General features: G+C 41.4%; 1 protein-coding gene across 9 annotated transcripts in view; it reads right to left on the bottom strand.

Annotated features, from left to right (window-relative positions):
• TULP4 (TUB like protein 4) overlaps nucleotides 1-15,723 on the bottom strand; it is a 179,978-nt gene that overhangs the window by 21,607 nt on the left and 142,648 nt on the right. For all 9 annotated transcript variants that reach the window (XR_008822606.1, XM_056343920.1, XM_056343916.1 and 6 more), the window contains 3 exons: nucleotides 13,288-13,454; nucleotides 3,263-3,487; nucleotides 206-440 (listed from right to left, as the gene is read on the bottom strand). Coding sequence is in view for 8 of the 9 variants with exons in the window: in XM_056343920.1 (XP_056199895.1) it covers nucleotides 206-440; nucleotides 3,263-3,487; nucleotides 13,288-13,454 (627 nt within the window). In the remaining variant the exon portion in view is untranslated. The remainder of the gene's footprint in view (nucleotides 1-205; nucleotides 441-3,262; nucleotides 3,488-13,287; nucleotides 13,455-15,723) is intronic.

Genomic DNA, 15,723 nt, shown 5'->3' with positions numbered 1-15,723 from the left:
CCTCTCTGTGAAACAGAAGATAGCATGGTATAATTTCAGAGGCTTGAGCCTAGGTCATGCTATAGATTTTTTCCACATCAGAAGAAGAAAAAAAATCAGATATCACCTTCCATGTTGCATATATAGATCTTCTTTAACTCTTGAGGATTTAATAACTAAAGTATTTCTAAACCTTTTTTTATATAGACCAACAATTAAATTCTACCTGCTTTCCCATCTGTTTTAGGATCCATGATGACAAACTCCGGCCGCAACTTGCTGATACGACGTCCTTTCAGGATAGGCACCAATCCCCCAAGGTATTCCAGGTACAGAGTATAACATGGACCACCAACCTCTGGGTCATCTTCTGTCCGCTTCATCGTGCAGTGAAGCCGTTCATTACCAGCTGTTGGGTAGCTGACAAAATCTCTCATATTGTTTGGGTCTGGGATAGGAGGCTTAATTAAATGAAGGAAGGAAAAAGAAAGTTTCCTATAGGTTACTGTGGTTTGGCTGGTGGTTGCTTTTTTTCTGTGGTGACTTAACCCCAACACAACTAACTGAATTTGAACCCAATTCTAACTTAGCAGGTTTAGTATAGGTTACCACATGAGTTATGCAGAACCCACATGCAAGACAGAGTGGCTGTGTATTATTTAGTTAGGTCAAAAGCAGCTGTACACAGAAAACTCAAACTAGTTACTTCAATAAAGGCAGCTGGACCTGTGGTTAGAGCACTGAATTAGACAACAAACCTGTCTTCAAGTCCCAGCTCTATCACAAAATTATCTTTTAACTTGGTGTCCTGGTTTCAGCTGGGACACGGTTAATTTTCTTCTTAGTAGCTGCTACAGTGCTGTGGTTTGGATTGAGGATGAGAATAATGTTGATAATGCACTGATGTTTTAGTTGTTGATAAGTAGGGCTTACGCTACATCAAGGACTTTTCAAGCTTCCCATGCTCTGTCAGTGCGGAGGGGCACAAGAAGGTGGGAGGGAGCACGGCCAGGACAATAGAACATAATGCTCAGTATATAAACTGGGGGGGAGTTGGCCAGGAGTTGCCGATCACTGCTTGGGGACCAGCTGGGCATCAGTCAGAGGGTGGTGAGCAATTGTATTGTGCATCACTTGGGGGTTTTTGTTGGTTTTTTTCCCCTTGGATTTTATTCCCCTCTCTCCCTCTCCTCTTCATTGCAATTATTGTTGTTGTTATTATTATCACTTTATTTCAACTATTAAAACTGTTCTTATCTCAACTCACAGGTTTTACCTTTTTCCAGTTCTCCTCCCCATTCCGCTGGGGGGATGTGGGGCAGGGGGGCAGCGAGTGAGCAGCTGTGTGGTACTTGGTTGCTGGCTGGGGTTAAACCACGATGCTTGGGTAATGTCATCAGGTCTAAGCCTCAGAGTACCTTGTCTCTGGCTGGCCCTCCAAGTGAACTTGGCCACCCAGGTTCCCATTCCTGGCTAGTACATGCTATGGCACTATACTACAGTGCTGCCAGCTCTGGAGGAAGCTTGTACCTCTATCACCTCCAAGCACATGACCCATCGTTGCTGAGGGCCTAGTTGTGCGCAATGTAGAGAACTACGAGCACAAAGCTCAGGGTGGGTTTCTTTGCCCTGCTTGCCAGCACACTGTATTAATCCATGAAAAGCTCAGTCCTAAAGCTGTTGGACTGCTTTTGCCTAGGACAATATAGCCTATATAACACAAATACTATTATTATGTATAAGTCAAGCCTATATAACACAAATACTATTATTATGTATAAGTCAACACAGTTTCTTTCAAAATGGAAGTACAAGAAAAAAAAGTAGGAGAAAAAAGGAGCCTCCTTAACTTGGCAAAATGGATATGGGCTGAGCAATCTGTGGTGTAGTCCTTAAGCTGGAGGGGGAAGAGGAATATACACAGGGAACAGGGTGCCTTGCCAGGCACTGGAGGCACGGCTGACAATGTAGGTGGGAGTATGTGGCTGGTGGAGAGCCAGGGTAAAGTATGAAGTAGTGCTGAGGAGGCTCCAGAAACACCCATGAAAGAGCAAGAGGCATGTGGCGTCTGGGAACCCTGTTTCAGCCTCTCAACTATGCAGCCCCGTGACCTCTCCCCACCTCGGCAGCCCGGAGCTGACAGAAGGGCTGCTGGCAACGATGTGCCCCCTGTACTACCTCTGCCCCTCTGATTGCCTTCATGGCTCCCAGCCTTGCTACAGCCAACTGCTGCCTTCATCCCATCCCATCCCATCCCATCCTGTTCCATCGCATCCCATCCCGTTCCACCCCGTCCCCTCCCCTGCCTTCCATAACAGCCAAGGAAGCATCACTGATGCTTTAGAGAGCTGCAGGGGTGGCTCCGGGACATGGAACGCATCCTGGGGAGAAGCAGGCATACTAGAAAGAACTAAGAACCACTGGTCTGTTAAATGCTCTGCATCTTTGGAGATCGAGGAGTTACGGTTACAGCAAGGCATTTATTCTTCTCTGGCAAATGCAATGTTTCACAGTCGCGCAAATTGCCCTGATTAGCAGCACCCAAACGGAACTGTGCTGAACCATTATTTTATAGGCATAATTTGTTCTCATTTAAGCTCAGCCAAGTCCACTGATTTCAAAATAGTTATTCTAGGTCTGCATTGTTTTAACAGGGACCTGACACTGGCTCAAGAGAATGCTAACACATATACAAAAGATATGTAACACAAAAATATATGTTTGAATGTAGGGCATTTACCAGCTAATGCTCTGGTTTATAGGCTGTGATAACGACTTCAGAAATCCTGAAATGTGACAGAGGGCAAAACTGTGAAACAAAGTGGCTGAGCAGATGGCTCTGATAGTGGTACAGGGAAAGGCACGGTATCTGGTTCATTTCTCCATAGCACTGTTGGAGCAGTAAGGTTAGCAGAAGTCACTGTCAGTAGAAATATTTGTGCAACCCCAGGTCTTAAGTATAACTTTCCTGGCTATATAAGGACTCGTGTAACAATCCTCCTTTAATTGTGACACAGTATCAGTGTGATACTTGGAAAGGCACAAAATTACCATGGAATAATGCAGATCAGTATGTGTGAACCTTCTTTTCAGATTTTAATGGGCACCAAATGGATCAGTGGGCTCCTCAAGAGGGCTGGAATGACCCTTAATCAAGTTTTTAAAATTATAATTATGATAACTACAGCATCTTGTAATATATCCATTGTCACTTGGGAGCACCACAGGGGGGAAATCAAGCAACTCCTTATTCTTGCTCACACACACGTTTCCTTCTTTTTACCTTGATTGTTGGTATAAAGGCAGTGGTGAGGTATGAGCAGAGCCGAGGGGGCAGGGTCAGTTTGCTGATATCCTTGTCATCCCGCAGACAGCTAGCGATGGTCTGCTGGCACAGCAGCTGCAGACTGGAAACCCTGTGCTCAACTCTGACAACATATAATGCAGGTCCAGAAGCCATCAGCAGGCGTGAATCCCTGTGACCCCAACAGATCGAGATGATAGGACGCTGCATGGAGAAGAGAAGGATACAACTTTAAAAGAGCTTGTACTTTCTCCAAGGTAGTTGCACAGAAAGTGACCACACAGCACCAAACATGTTACCTTAAGTCTTCCAGAAACCTGCCCACAAAAAGGGGGAAGAATGTGAACATCCGAAATTATTAATAACAGTGGTTGATGTCTATACACTGCTTTCTACTCACAAGGTGTGAAGATCTTCATGCAAGGAATTGTCTATCAAATTCATTACCTAGATAGGATAAATGACTTTAAAGTCACACAGTGTTAAAAAGCAGGATCTTTCGATGCCTCACCCAGATGATCTTTCAGGCATCTGATCAATCCTCATCCACTGGTAATGGCTCACATTTTACACATGAAAAGTTAAATTATATGCCCAGAGACACTTAGTAAAGTAGTGGACAAAACTGTATCAGTTTTCTTGCCTTGCACTGAGTCTTCTGCTGCACAAAGTCTCTTTTGAACTATTCCCAGAGGAAGCGAACTGTGAAAGAGCACCAGGGACAACACAGAGAACAGCCTTTTGTCTTCTGCTTGTCTACACTCAGAACTGTCTAAATTCATGACAGTAAAAACAGAGTCAGGGACAGCTGGTACTAAGTGTCAGAAAGCAGAGCAAAATAGCAATAAACGCTGCTTTGGACATTATTCCCTGCTGCATGAACATTAAGAGTTCACGTGAGAATACCAAGCTGGGCTTGCAAGGAGCTGTCTAAACCCTCTTCCCGAAACCCATCTTTTTTATGTAAAGCACCAGTCTGTTGTGACCTCCTGTAGCCCTACCACTGTTACTTTTGCCCTTCATGAGTGTTAGCTGCATCTGCCTGTCATCTCTTGCTTTCTGTGTTACAAAGCATCTGTGTTTGCATATATATACATACTGTAGGGAACGTCAATCCCGTATCTGCTATCTCTATACAAACAACACAGAGTAAAGAAGAACCTCCCATTCCATGAAGAATACTGTGCAGCAGGCTGTGATCAGTGAACTACAAAAGGTTTACTCCTTCCTGTGAAGGGCTTCCTTCTTTTCACAATCCATTGACACTCAAAAGTTTAAGCAAACATGTTTTTCATGTAAATTATGAACTGTATTTACTGAAAGGTCAGGGTCTCTTTGCATTATCTTTGCTTTTCACAAGATGCACCTTATACAGAAGATAAGGGTTAAGGCACCATCAACAGTAACTTTTATTCACTCCTTTCTAGTAATGTGGTACCTAGATAGCTTAGTTAGATCAGCCCATAAACTACTAATGTAGTCTGGAGGAAAAAAGCTTTCCCTTCATTACAAATTCAAGATGCTTAAAGGTGAGAAAGTGGAATGAGATGTTTCTATGTGCATGAAATGAAGTAAAATGCAGCTGCACAGCACTGTATCAATCTCTATCATCAAGATAATGTGCTGGACAAAACACCTTTGTAAGAAGAAAGATCTTCCCTCCTATGTCATCTTACCCTAGATTAAAATTTCAAGGAAAATACTGGTTTTAAAGCCGAGGGAATGAAGAAGCGGGATTTACACACACACACACACCCCCACACACACCCCCACACACCACACACGCGCGCACACACAGACACACACACAGACACAGACACACACACACACAGACAGACACACACACACACAGACAGACACAGACACACACACAGACACACAGACACACACAGACACACAGACACACACACAGACACACAGACACACACAGACACACACAGACACACAGACACACACACAGACACACAGACACACAGACACACACAGACACACAGACACACAGACACACACAGACACACAGACACACACAGACACACACACAGACACAGACACACGCACACACACACAGACACACACACACAGACACACACACACAGAGACACACACACAGAGACACACATAGACACACATAGACACACACTTACTTCCATGGAGGCACAAACCTTCAGGCTCACTGATATGCAAATAGAAAGGAGCAACATGTGAACCTTGTGATTTTTACAGTAATTGATGAAGGCATTTTGTAGTGGAGAACTTCAAAAGAATTGAGGAATCCTTCTGTATTATCAATAATTATTACATGGCTTGTCATAACCATAATCTGTGGGAGAAAGCCTTAAATTTGATGAGATGTCACAAAAAGTAACCCTTACTGATGGGTATTTTCATGATTTGAGAGTGTGGCTCAGCCCTCATACTGTCTGGTAGTAATGAGACAGTACAAGCTCCTTGCAAAATAAATGCAACTGAAAAGGCACTGACACAAGTTAGGTACCGACCACATCTACTGTGTGACAGCTGGGAACGGCACCAGTAGAAGTGACCCCAGTTTCTCCAACGGCTGAGTTCCAGCATAGGCAGAACAATCTACCTGATCATTACAGTGGGATCCAAACTACATCCTTCTGTTCACCTTCCATCAGCTACAGCTTATCTCTAAATACGGTGAAGGAACAAACAGGTATGTGACTCAGCACACAAATGCTTATTTATTGGATATTATTTAATGCCAGAAGAGAAGTCTAATATCCCAGCTATCATAATCCAATACAGCACACCCAGATAGCCCTACCATGAATTCTAGTACTGCAGCTACAACAATCCAATATATCACACCCAGACAGGCCTCTGTTCATCCAAGCAGAGTCAAATGAAATCACTTCTCTCCTCAGGTTACCACCGCATGCAGAGAACAGCAGAGATGCAGACAGCACTAGTGCAAGAACCTTTGCAATCTTAAACATATTCCTAAGGAACAGGTTTTTCAGCAGCTTTGAAATGCTGGGTGGGACCTCTGGCAACACAGCACAGTGGAGTTCAGGAAGAGCAGAAAGTCAGAAGTCGAAAGACACTGCCTTGCTGCACAATTTCACCAGTTTCCCAACAGGCAACCAGAGTTGTCAGCCATCTTCTAAACTTGTGCATGTCTGATTCCCTTATATTCTGTTTGTGTATGTTTAAATGCACACACACAATACCTCCAAGTATTGTACTGTTTGTAAATGACAACATTTCTACTCTTCCACTTCTACATTTAGTCCCCCCCACATACCTCACATGTTTTAATCTTAATATTTTCAATCTCATGAAAGAGCGCTTGTACCACACTGGTTTGTCTTTGCTTACTGATCCACCAGACACAACTGGCCTTCCTTTTCTATGGAATGGTCAGACCCCTGGTACCCCTCAAGCCTTATATCCAGCAACACTTCATTTATGGTGAAGGGCTAAGATTTAAGATGAAGTCTGGGGAAAATTAGCCTGTCATTAACAGCCTTGGAGAAATCAAAGATCACCCAAATGCCAGATCTGACCTGACCTTTAAATGTACTGCTCCAATAATATTTTTCAGTAACTATGCTTCATACTCTTTCCCTTGACAGACAAGGGATGCATCAATTACTGCAGCAAGTTACTTACGAGCTGGTCACAGCTTTCCCTCCGAACTCTGCTGAGAAAAAACAACTTCAACATCCAATGCAAAAGAATTGTTCCTCATAAAGCATCCACTTATTTGCACTGTTTTAGCAAAAAAAGGAAGGAAAAAAGTTGTTGATACCCTTATTGCACCTGTTAGAAAACGAACAAGCAGATTCTATCACAGAAGAATTTTATTTCCCATGTTTGCACGTGTTGGTTTTTGGGTTTTTTTTTCTGCTAGGAAACGCAAGCTACAAAGAAATGCAGCAACAAACATAATGTCTAATGAGAATTTATAATCTCACTTTGCATATAAAAATCCCATCAGGTTTTGAAAAATCTCAGCACAAACTGTAAATAACTGAATGAATTCCAGGGTTTAAATACAAACATGTAGGCACCCCCCCCCCAAAAAACAAACAAACAAAAACCCCCCAAAACCACCAAAAAACCATGGAAAAAACCTTGAACTTCTGCACATAGATAGGATTCAACTCTATGACAATTGTATATTAGAAATATTTGGCTGAATGACCGAGAAAATGAGATGTTTTATCAGGAGAAATATTGACTGAAAACACATCTCAAGAAGTAGCCAACAAGGAGGAGCTCTTTCGCCTTTTTTCAGAGTGGGCTTGAAAGTCAGCTACATCTACTCAAATATGTAGCCCCGGCTGGGATGTCGACACCTCTTAAAAAAGCACACGGGAATGGATATTCCTGCTCAGGCTCTGTGGTTGCTTCTTGTAAGTCACTCAACTGTCTCCCTTACAGGAAAGAACATAATTTATATACCTTTCATCACTTGTATGCAGTTCAGTCAATGAAAATACTGTTCAAGCTGATTCTTGCTGCCTGCCTTGAGCTCAGAAATCCGGAGCCGTGGGGCCTGCCTGCTGCTTGCATAATCCTTTGTCTGCTGGCACTGGGAGTCTCACTGGTAATGAAATAAAAATGGTATTCCAGGGCAGACAGCCCAGCAGCAAGCGTGATTTTTCTCAGGAGAAAGAACCCAACTGCAAAATGGTATCTAGTGAATAGTATGTGTAAGTGAAACTCTGATGTACATTTCCTGCTTGCTCTGGACTAGACTGCTGATGTGGAGACACACGTTCCTCCCTCTGCTTTTCTTAGAGAGAAGCTGGAAGGTGCAACAGCTGCCATGCCCACCCGGCTCTTATGAACTGTGTGTGCACATCACTGTACTGCCACAGCATTCATGGATGGCTGCTGGAAAGTAGCGCAACTTCTTCATTCTTCTCTTCCCCATATTTACAGTGGGTACAATGTTAACTAGTAAGAATTGATGGTGATAAAAGCAATAAAGACTATGATGTGGTCAGAAATTACACTGCTGTGGCCTTACATGATTTTTCATGTAGCAAACTCCTACTTGATTCACAGATGTTTCTTAGATCCTCTCTGTTTCTACAGTAAATTTTTTTTAAAAGATTTCAATATAACAATGAGATTGCATTTTAGCAGAATGAGTCTTTGCTTAGACTTTCCAGTCCTGACCGCGATCCATTTCTGCAGCAGAGATGATCTTATGGCCTAAATGGAAAATATCAAGGTCCTTATTGATATCCCAAAGAATGTTTCACCAGCTAGTTCTAAACTGTTGCTCTTGTTTCTGTAAGAAAATAAACTCTTCTTGAAGCTTTGTTGTCATCCAGTAACAACTGAATAGGATTAATTTCAAGCAATATAAATGAAAGGCAATGCTAATTCAGAAGCAACAAACCCAAACACTCTGTAAAATAAATGGAGACAAAGTAAGCAAGGTCAGCTCATCTGGGTAACATAGAAGGCAGCCTCTTCTCTCAAAGCCTTTTGATCTGAATTTAACCTAAAACTGCACCGTCCTTCTCAGGCCTCAATAAAATAGCTTTTACATAACTACCAGGTTTCTGCAGGATCACATCATCTCAAATCTATCTATTCAGATGCTGGGACATTTTCAGTAAGGAAGCAGCCTGTGAGATGCTGTGAAGGCTACTGCTGACAGCAGCAGGATTAGAACACGTGGGTCTTCTTCTCAAAGACTCCTGGAAACTTCTCCCTTAAATATTTACCCTTTGGTACACCACTTTAATTAGGGAATAAAAACATGACACTGATAAAAATGCAATTACAGTTCTTCTGCATCTAATCTTGTTGCCTATACAACTGATTCTGGAACTCAGAATTGTGTTCACTCATCCTTCTTCTTTATTGCACTTGAGCTTTAATTTTTTCTTACACCAGTTACACAGTGGTATAAAATCACAAGCTAACATAAATTTACAGTGGAATTATAGATGGATAGATGAGATCAGCATCACTGTTTCTAAATCCACTTTCCTGTTCCCCTGGTCCTCTCGAGCACATATAAAAGAAAATTATAAAAAGCAAAGAAGGAACCAAAATGTAAGCCACACCTTTGAACCATTAGAAAAATTTCACAGGTTTGCTAAAGCTGGCAGTTAAGTAATTTCGAAGCAATCCTGTAGGAGACACCTCTGTTTAAAGTTCAAATGGGAAGACATGAAGCAGCTGTATTCATTCAGCAGCGACAGCAGGTACGGTTAGTTGACAGAATAAAGACCTGTCTGCACATCAGATGAGAAATTCTGCAGTGACAGAACTGGGTTGCAGCGTTTCCGGTAAACAATTTTAGCAAGACTGTAAAGCAGTCTTGAATGAGTTGATAATTCTCATCCCTGCTTGATGCCAGGCAAAGGTTGTGAGGATTTAACAGATAATGTAAGAAATGAACATTCTTCCAGTAAAAAAATTACGACCACGAGGGCAGCCTACTATTGTAATTACATTTTAAAGTGTTGAAAAAGCAGGACCATGAAAAACCTGCCAGCTAAGAGAATCTGGCATATTTTTGGTACACCAGGCTGATGTTCGTGTACACAAGACCGAGTGTAGTAAGGGCTGAGTTTTACAGAAATTTATAGTGTATTTTTGAATAGTTACCAGCTGATCAACAGCCTTTAAGATACGCTCTTTGTATAAAAAATAAACTGGTATGGACTCCTTGGCATCACAGCATGGACCCAGTTTTCACAGAACTGCTTCCAATAACATGAAAGTCTGGTGTGACTTTCTGAAGTCCCTTCTGAATTTTTTTCATCATTCTTTCAAGGTTCAAAACAGTTTGATTCTGTGTAGCAGAAGTTCAATGTCTGCCCAACCTTTACCAATGCTTTTTTAGAGCTTTCCACTATATTCTGCAAATACATTTGCAGCACGTCAGGGTGGCAGGCTGAAGCCCCAGAGCAGGGAATGAGAAAGACTCTGACATTATGCTAACTCTATCACCCTGTTTATGAATGTTATTTTTCATGCAAAGCTACTGTGTTCATTTGGATACTTTTAAACAAGTGTGATTTCCCTACCTAGGGTTTTATAGTCAGCAAACTAGGTTTATGAACTATAAACTGCTACACCAAACATAAGAGCTTAAGAGAGCTAATCGAATGAGACAGAGAATGCCAAAACTATACTGAAGCTGGAGAAGGTGGCACATAAAATGCCTTGAAAGGATCCATGACAACAGTCACCATCAAGATATGTAACCTGCAGTACCCAAATCTCTTCTATGTTGGGGTTTGCAGTGACTTTATGGTAGATAACATTCTAGCCAAGTTGCGTATAAATCCTACATCAGTTTTAGACTAAGTTTTGTTATAAACAACAAAATCTCTTGTTTCCTGACTATGCTACCAAAGACGGGACAGACAAACAGCAGAAACAAAAACAGTGCAGTATATTTTACTGATAAAATTTTCAGACATCTGCTTTAATAAAGAACTGGGACAGAGTACCACATGGAAAATCAGTTTTGCACCTGTAATTCACTGTTTTCTAGGTTCGTTGCTGCTTTGCTTTTTTTGACCTTTATATTCAGAACAATGCTTATTCTGAATAAATGTGCTTTTCCAGTCACACATTTGCTTGCTTCCAAAGAAACGGCTTTCAGCAGAAGAGTTGAAGGTGAGGAAACTCTGTACTTTTCTTCAATTCTTTTCTTCAATAACCCATGATGGATTTTGTAAAATCCCATTACAAAGCTGACTGTCATGGTATGGAAAACTAATTAATTTATACTGATGAATTTGTCTTCAGACAAATTACTGGGACCACTGACTCACTCTGTCATCTTTGCATATCCATCTTTGGAGCAGAGGCACAGAATAATGAAAGTTACTAGCAGCTCTTTGGCAGCAGTGGTTTTTATCTGGTTTTGTTAGTAAACCAAATACTTCGCAATGTTCTAGCATACCTGTCACGCAGCCGGTAATACCGCTAGACTAGCATTCAAACACATACAAGGATAAAGTCCACATGAGCAGATACAGGTGTCCTGAAAGACCCCTCACCTCCTCCTGCAGCTGAGCAAACACGGATTTAAATGCACTAAATAAAGAGAATAAACACTGACTAATAAGAAGAGGAACTACTCTAATTTTAGGCAGGTTTGTGCACATAGAGTTCTTAAATAAAAATACCGGTTTGAATGTTATCTTTATCTGCTTTGCCAAGGAAATGAGACTCCACAATTGTGCCGTGAAGTGGTGGTTGCCACCCCCACCCCCTGCCATCCTTCACTTCCAACCTGGCTTACAACTTCTGAAGCCATTGGATTTTCATCTGAAGTTGACAATGGGGCAAGAAATCTCCATGACATTAAAATGCTGCAAAGTCACTGAAAATTAGCAGCTGGAAAGAGCAGGGAGGCTCACGTCAGTATTTTCACTATGAGAAATAGTGCAGTATGAACTTGGCGGTTACCTGTCCACACTGTATGACCTGCCCGTTGCCCTAGCAGTACCTATATCACAGCAGAGTAATTACCCCTCACATCAGCTACAGTATGTGCTTTCTCCCAGCTGATTAAGCAGAGGAGAAAGGAGAAGAGCTGAAAATATGAAAAGAAGTTGAAGCGATATAGGGAGAACTAGAGGATGAAGGTATTTAAATGAAGGAGAATGTGAGGTTACTGGAACAAAGCAGTAGGAGAAGAGCCTGCACACACCTTATGACAACCTGACCCCATCAGTTCCAATGCTCAACCCCCAATTTGATTTCACAGCTTGACACCAGAGTGTTACACTGGATCAACAGCTCATGTAGACACACGGTATGCTGGTACCGAAGTGACAGAACAAGGTTGGCTTTTTACCTGGTCTGGGAATAAGCAACACTGGTATAAACATATTTTCTCCAGAATCGCTCCAGAGAGGAAAGGGCTGTTGCTATTTTGCTGAAAGAGCTATGTTTAAGACAATAAAGCTGTGTGCATGGGTAAATCCTTTAGGTACCTAAATCAACATCAGACATCACTGTACGTATTTAGGTTGGCTTTAGAGACCATTATTTTATACATTACAGAACTAAAGAATTCTATCTAAATTAAGAGTGCTACTGTTAATAAGCACAGGTTAGTGCTAAATATAAGCAAACACAAAAGCTTAGCAGCTGGTTTACTATGTCATCGTTTTGTATCCATCCCAGATCAGGGTACTGAAAAGTAAAAGGATAATAAATGGTATCATCATTAAACATAATTAAGTAAATGTATCTATAGCTTCTTCCTTCATTTTTAGATTTCAAAGCTATTATACATCAATTAAGTTTCACTAGTAACAGTCAGAAGTCAGAATGGAGTCATACCTATTCTCCAGAAAATGAAATAAATTGTAGAGATACATTCAGCTGGATTATGAAGTATCAGTGCAGACCTATGAAGCATGTTGTGCTCTTAAGCAGCACACAGACCATGCGTTGACATTTACTTGTCAAGTGACATGACCGAGGTTACACTGAAAGTCTGTGCAGAAGGTTGGAACAGAAAAAGGACCTTCTCATTCATTCTTCTCCATCTGATGCAATATTTTGCTTTTTATGGCATCAGATCAACTGACCGTACATTAGAAAATTACAACGATAACAAAGAGAATAATCTTGTAATCGTGATCCTGGACTTCAAATACTTTTGTCCAGCTCTTGGCTCTGCTACAACATTAAGCAAGTTACCTAGTTTTTTCTCCTCAGTCACTTATCCATAAATCAACACAACTTCTTTTTTCTATGTCGTCTGTTCATGGCCCAATGACTTTAGGAAACAGACTGTTTCTCATTATATATTTGCACAGTACCCAGCACAGTGGGCCTTAGAATCAGATGCACTCTTGGATGTCTGCCTTAATGCACACAGTGATTATTTATAGTGCATTTTTATCTATATCATAATTTAGAATGTGTTCTGGACATTCTGCAACTATTTTCACGCTGCAGGTCTATACCAACAAGCTAACGTTCGAAAGACATGTCAGCAAAGCATTGAGAACTGACAAAAAAATACCTCCTACCTGCACAGGTGTCTCCAGAGTGTAGATATGTTCCCCGCGCACATTGTAGAACTTGACAAGTGCGCTTTTCAACAAGGAACCATTGCTGAGGTCAACCAGCTGGCTTTGCTTCTCCATGCCTGCTACTGCAAGTAGGTCTCCTTGTGTACACCACTGTACCACCACATCTGAAATCACAAAGATGGTTTGCAATAATCACTGATTAGAATCAGTAGGAACAGCGTTTCCAGACGCTGTAAAGTGACCTGAACAGCTGAATTGTCCTCTCAAAAGTTTCTTAAGTACTTAGAAGCTTAAATCTTTTCATTGAAATAGTAGCAAATGTGCCACATATGCACTTCCGAGAATGACTCTTTTTATATTGTAAATTGCAAAAAAAAATAATGTGTAAAAACCCCATTCATTTTTCTCTCTCCCTGGGGAGCCCAGAATGTAATCAGTGGTTGCTCCTAAGTAACTAAAAGAACTTATTAGAGATGTTAAAACTCATGTGGAAGATCCTACGCACATCTTTGGGGTAAATAAGCAGAATGAAGTTCATACACAGATAAATAAGCTCACCAAGAGAGCAGCAAAGAGTATTTGTCTGGAAAGGCCTACTGTGCAAGAAAGCAGTGTATCTGGCAATGCCTCATGTTCTCACTGGCCGAAGGTACCTTTTAGCGTAACTCAAAGTAGAGTTTAGTTTAGTAACATCAAACTAGAAAGACCTTTGCATTTGTGTCCATAAATACATATGGCCTCCATATCATAGGTTTTCTTTTGACACCTGACTTGTGAAAATCTACTCGTCTGTCTAGCAGGAGTTCGACAGAAACACACAGGGATCGCTTAGTCTCTCATATACATGCGTATGAATATACGTATCAGTTACTTCTACAGGCACCTTATGATGAGGAACGCCCACAGCTTAATTTGGGGATGCTAATTTCAAACCCTTATATCCTCCAGCTCTCTGTCACACTTCAAGAGTAGCATTAAAAACAGTACTTTGTGTTTCTGCTCATGTTTCAGAGGCAGATTTGCATGTGCAAGGAATACTGAGCTAGTCTTTAAACCTTTCTGCTCTTCAGCTGGGGGTGAAAGGCAGCTATTTTGCGCTGAGACAAAGTGAAGGTAAAGACAAAACTTTTGTGCTCTGGGATGCTCAATCTGCCAAGTACCTTTTGAAGACACTTGTGGGCGAGAAGCTGTCTTCAAATGAAGAAGCAGGAGAGAAATCAGAGTTGGCAGGAAGGAACTCAAAATTGTTTCAAGTTGTCAACTTGTCATTTTCAGGGACTTTTATGCGCTATTTAAAATGGTTTTGTATTATTTCAACTTTCTGGTATTTCCCATGGGAATTATGCTTCTGCACATATCAGAGGCAAGACGCATGTTCCTCAAGACAGTTTTTTCACAGCTAGGCATTGCATGCCACTTTTTTCCTCTTAGTCCTCAGCCCTCTAAGTATCTACAATGGGATTTAATTCATCTTTCTCAGAGAGTGTAACGATAAGCAGATTAGAAATCAATGAAGCAAGCTGATCAACTCGGCTTTTAATAACTGCATTAGCTACACAACAACCAAAGTGGAAAAACACTCTTCTTTGGATACATACGTGTCTCAAGTTCAAACCCTCAGTAGATCCCTATAACAAGGGGAAAAGGAGCGATTACTGTGTCCAGCAGTTTTCTCTCTCTTCCACAGAACTCCTAGAATTAGGCTGCTGCAAAGGCAGTGAAGGAGAAGACATGGGCTGCAGCATCCCCCCCATGGGCAGCGTGGCTCTACAGCACATCTGCGCTGCCAGCAGGGTCCTCAAGGATTATTCAACCTTAATGTAACACAGCTCAACTGATAACTAGGTCTCAGCACAAGCAGGATATTAAACATCATACGGAAGTTTCATCTAGGGTAATGGTCTGCAAGTAGATCACTGGATCAGAGTCATCCCTCAAAACTACTTGCCAGCCACTACACGCATGTGTATCAGCAAACCTTGAATAGACGGCGCTCTAAACGTGCAATAGCTCTGCAGGTAGCAGTTGTAGCTAACTAGTACAACTAGTAGGTGTAGTTTGGCAGTTCTGCAGGTAGCAGTACACTGAGAATCACTGACTGAAAAAGTGTACAAAAAGAAAGGACACAATGGAACAGTTTGGGACTTCCACTAGAACTGACCAAACTTCCAGGGGTGTTCAAGTTGGATGAAAAGAAGAACTTGTATTTGGGTAACCAAATTCTCATCCAACAATGAAAGTTTTTCTTTATCAACTTAATACAAATATTCCCATTAAAATGACAGCTAAGCAAAGCTAGTAGAATGGCAAGAATATATTGTGACTACTTGAAATAGTTTTATAGTTGCTTGCTTTAATAATACATTGAGTAGCCTACAGCAGCCCATAAAGACAAGGACATCTGCTGCAGAGACCTCACAGCAACACTTGGAG

The sequence above is a fragment of the Falco biarmicus genome, chromosome 6, assembly GCF_023638135.1.
Source record: "Falco biarmicus isolate bFalBia1 chromosome 6, bFalBia1.pri, whole genome shotgun sequence".
NCBI classification, from domain to species: domain Eukaryota; kingdom Metazoa; phylum Chordata; class Aves; order Falconiformes; family Falconidae; genus Falco; species Falco biarmicus.
This window is presented reverse-complemented; position numbering and strand designations above follow the sequence as displayed.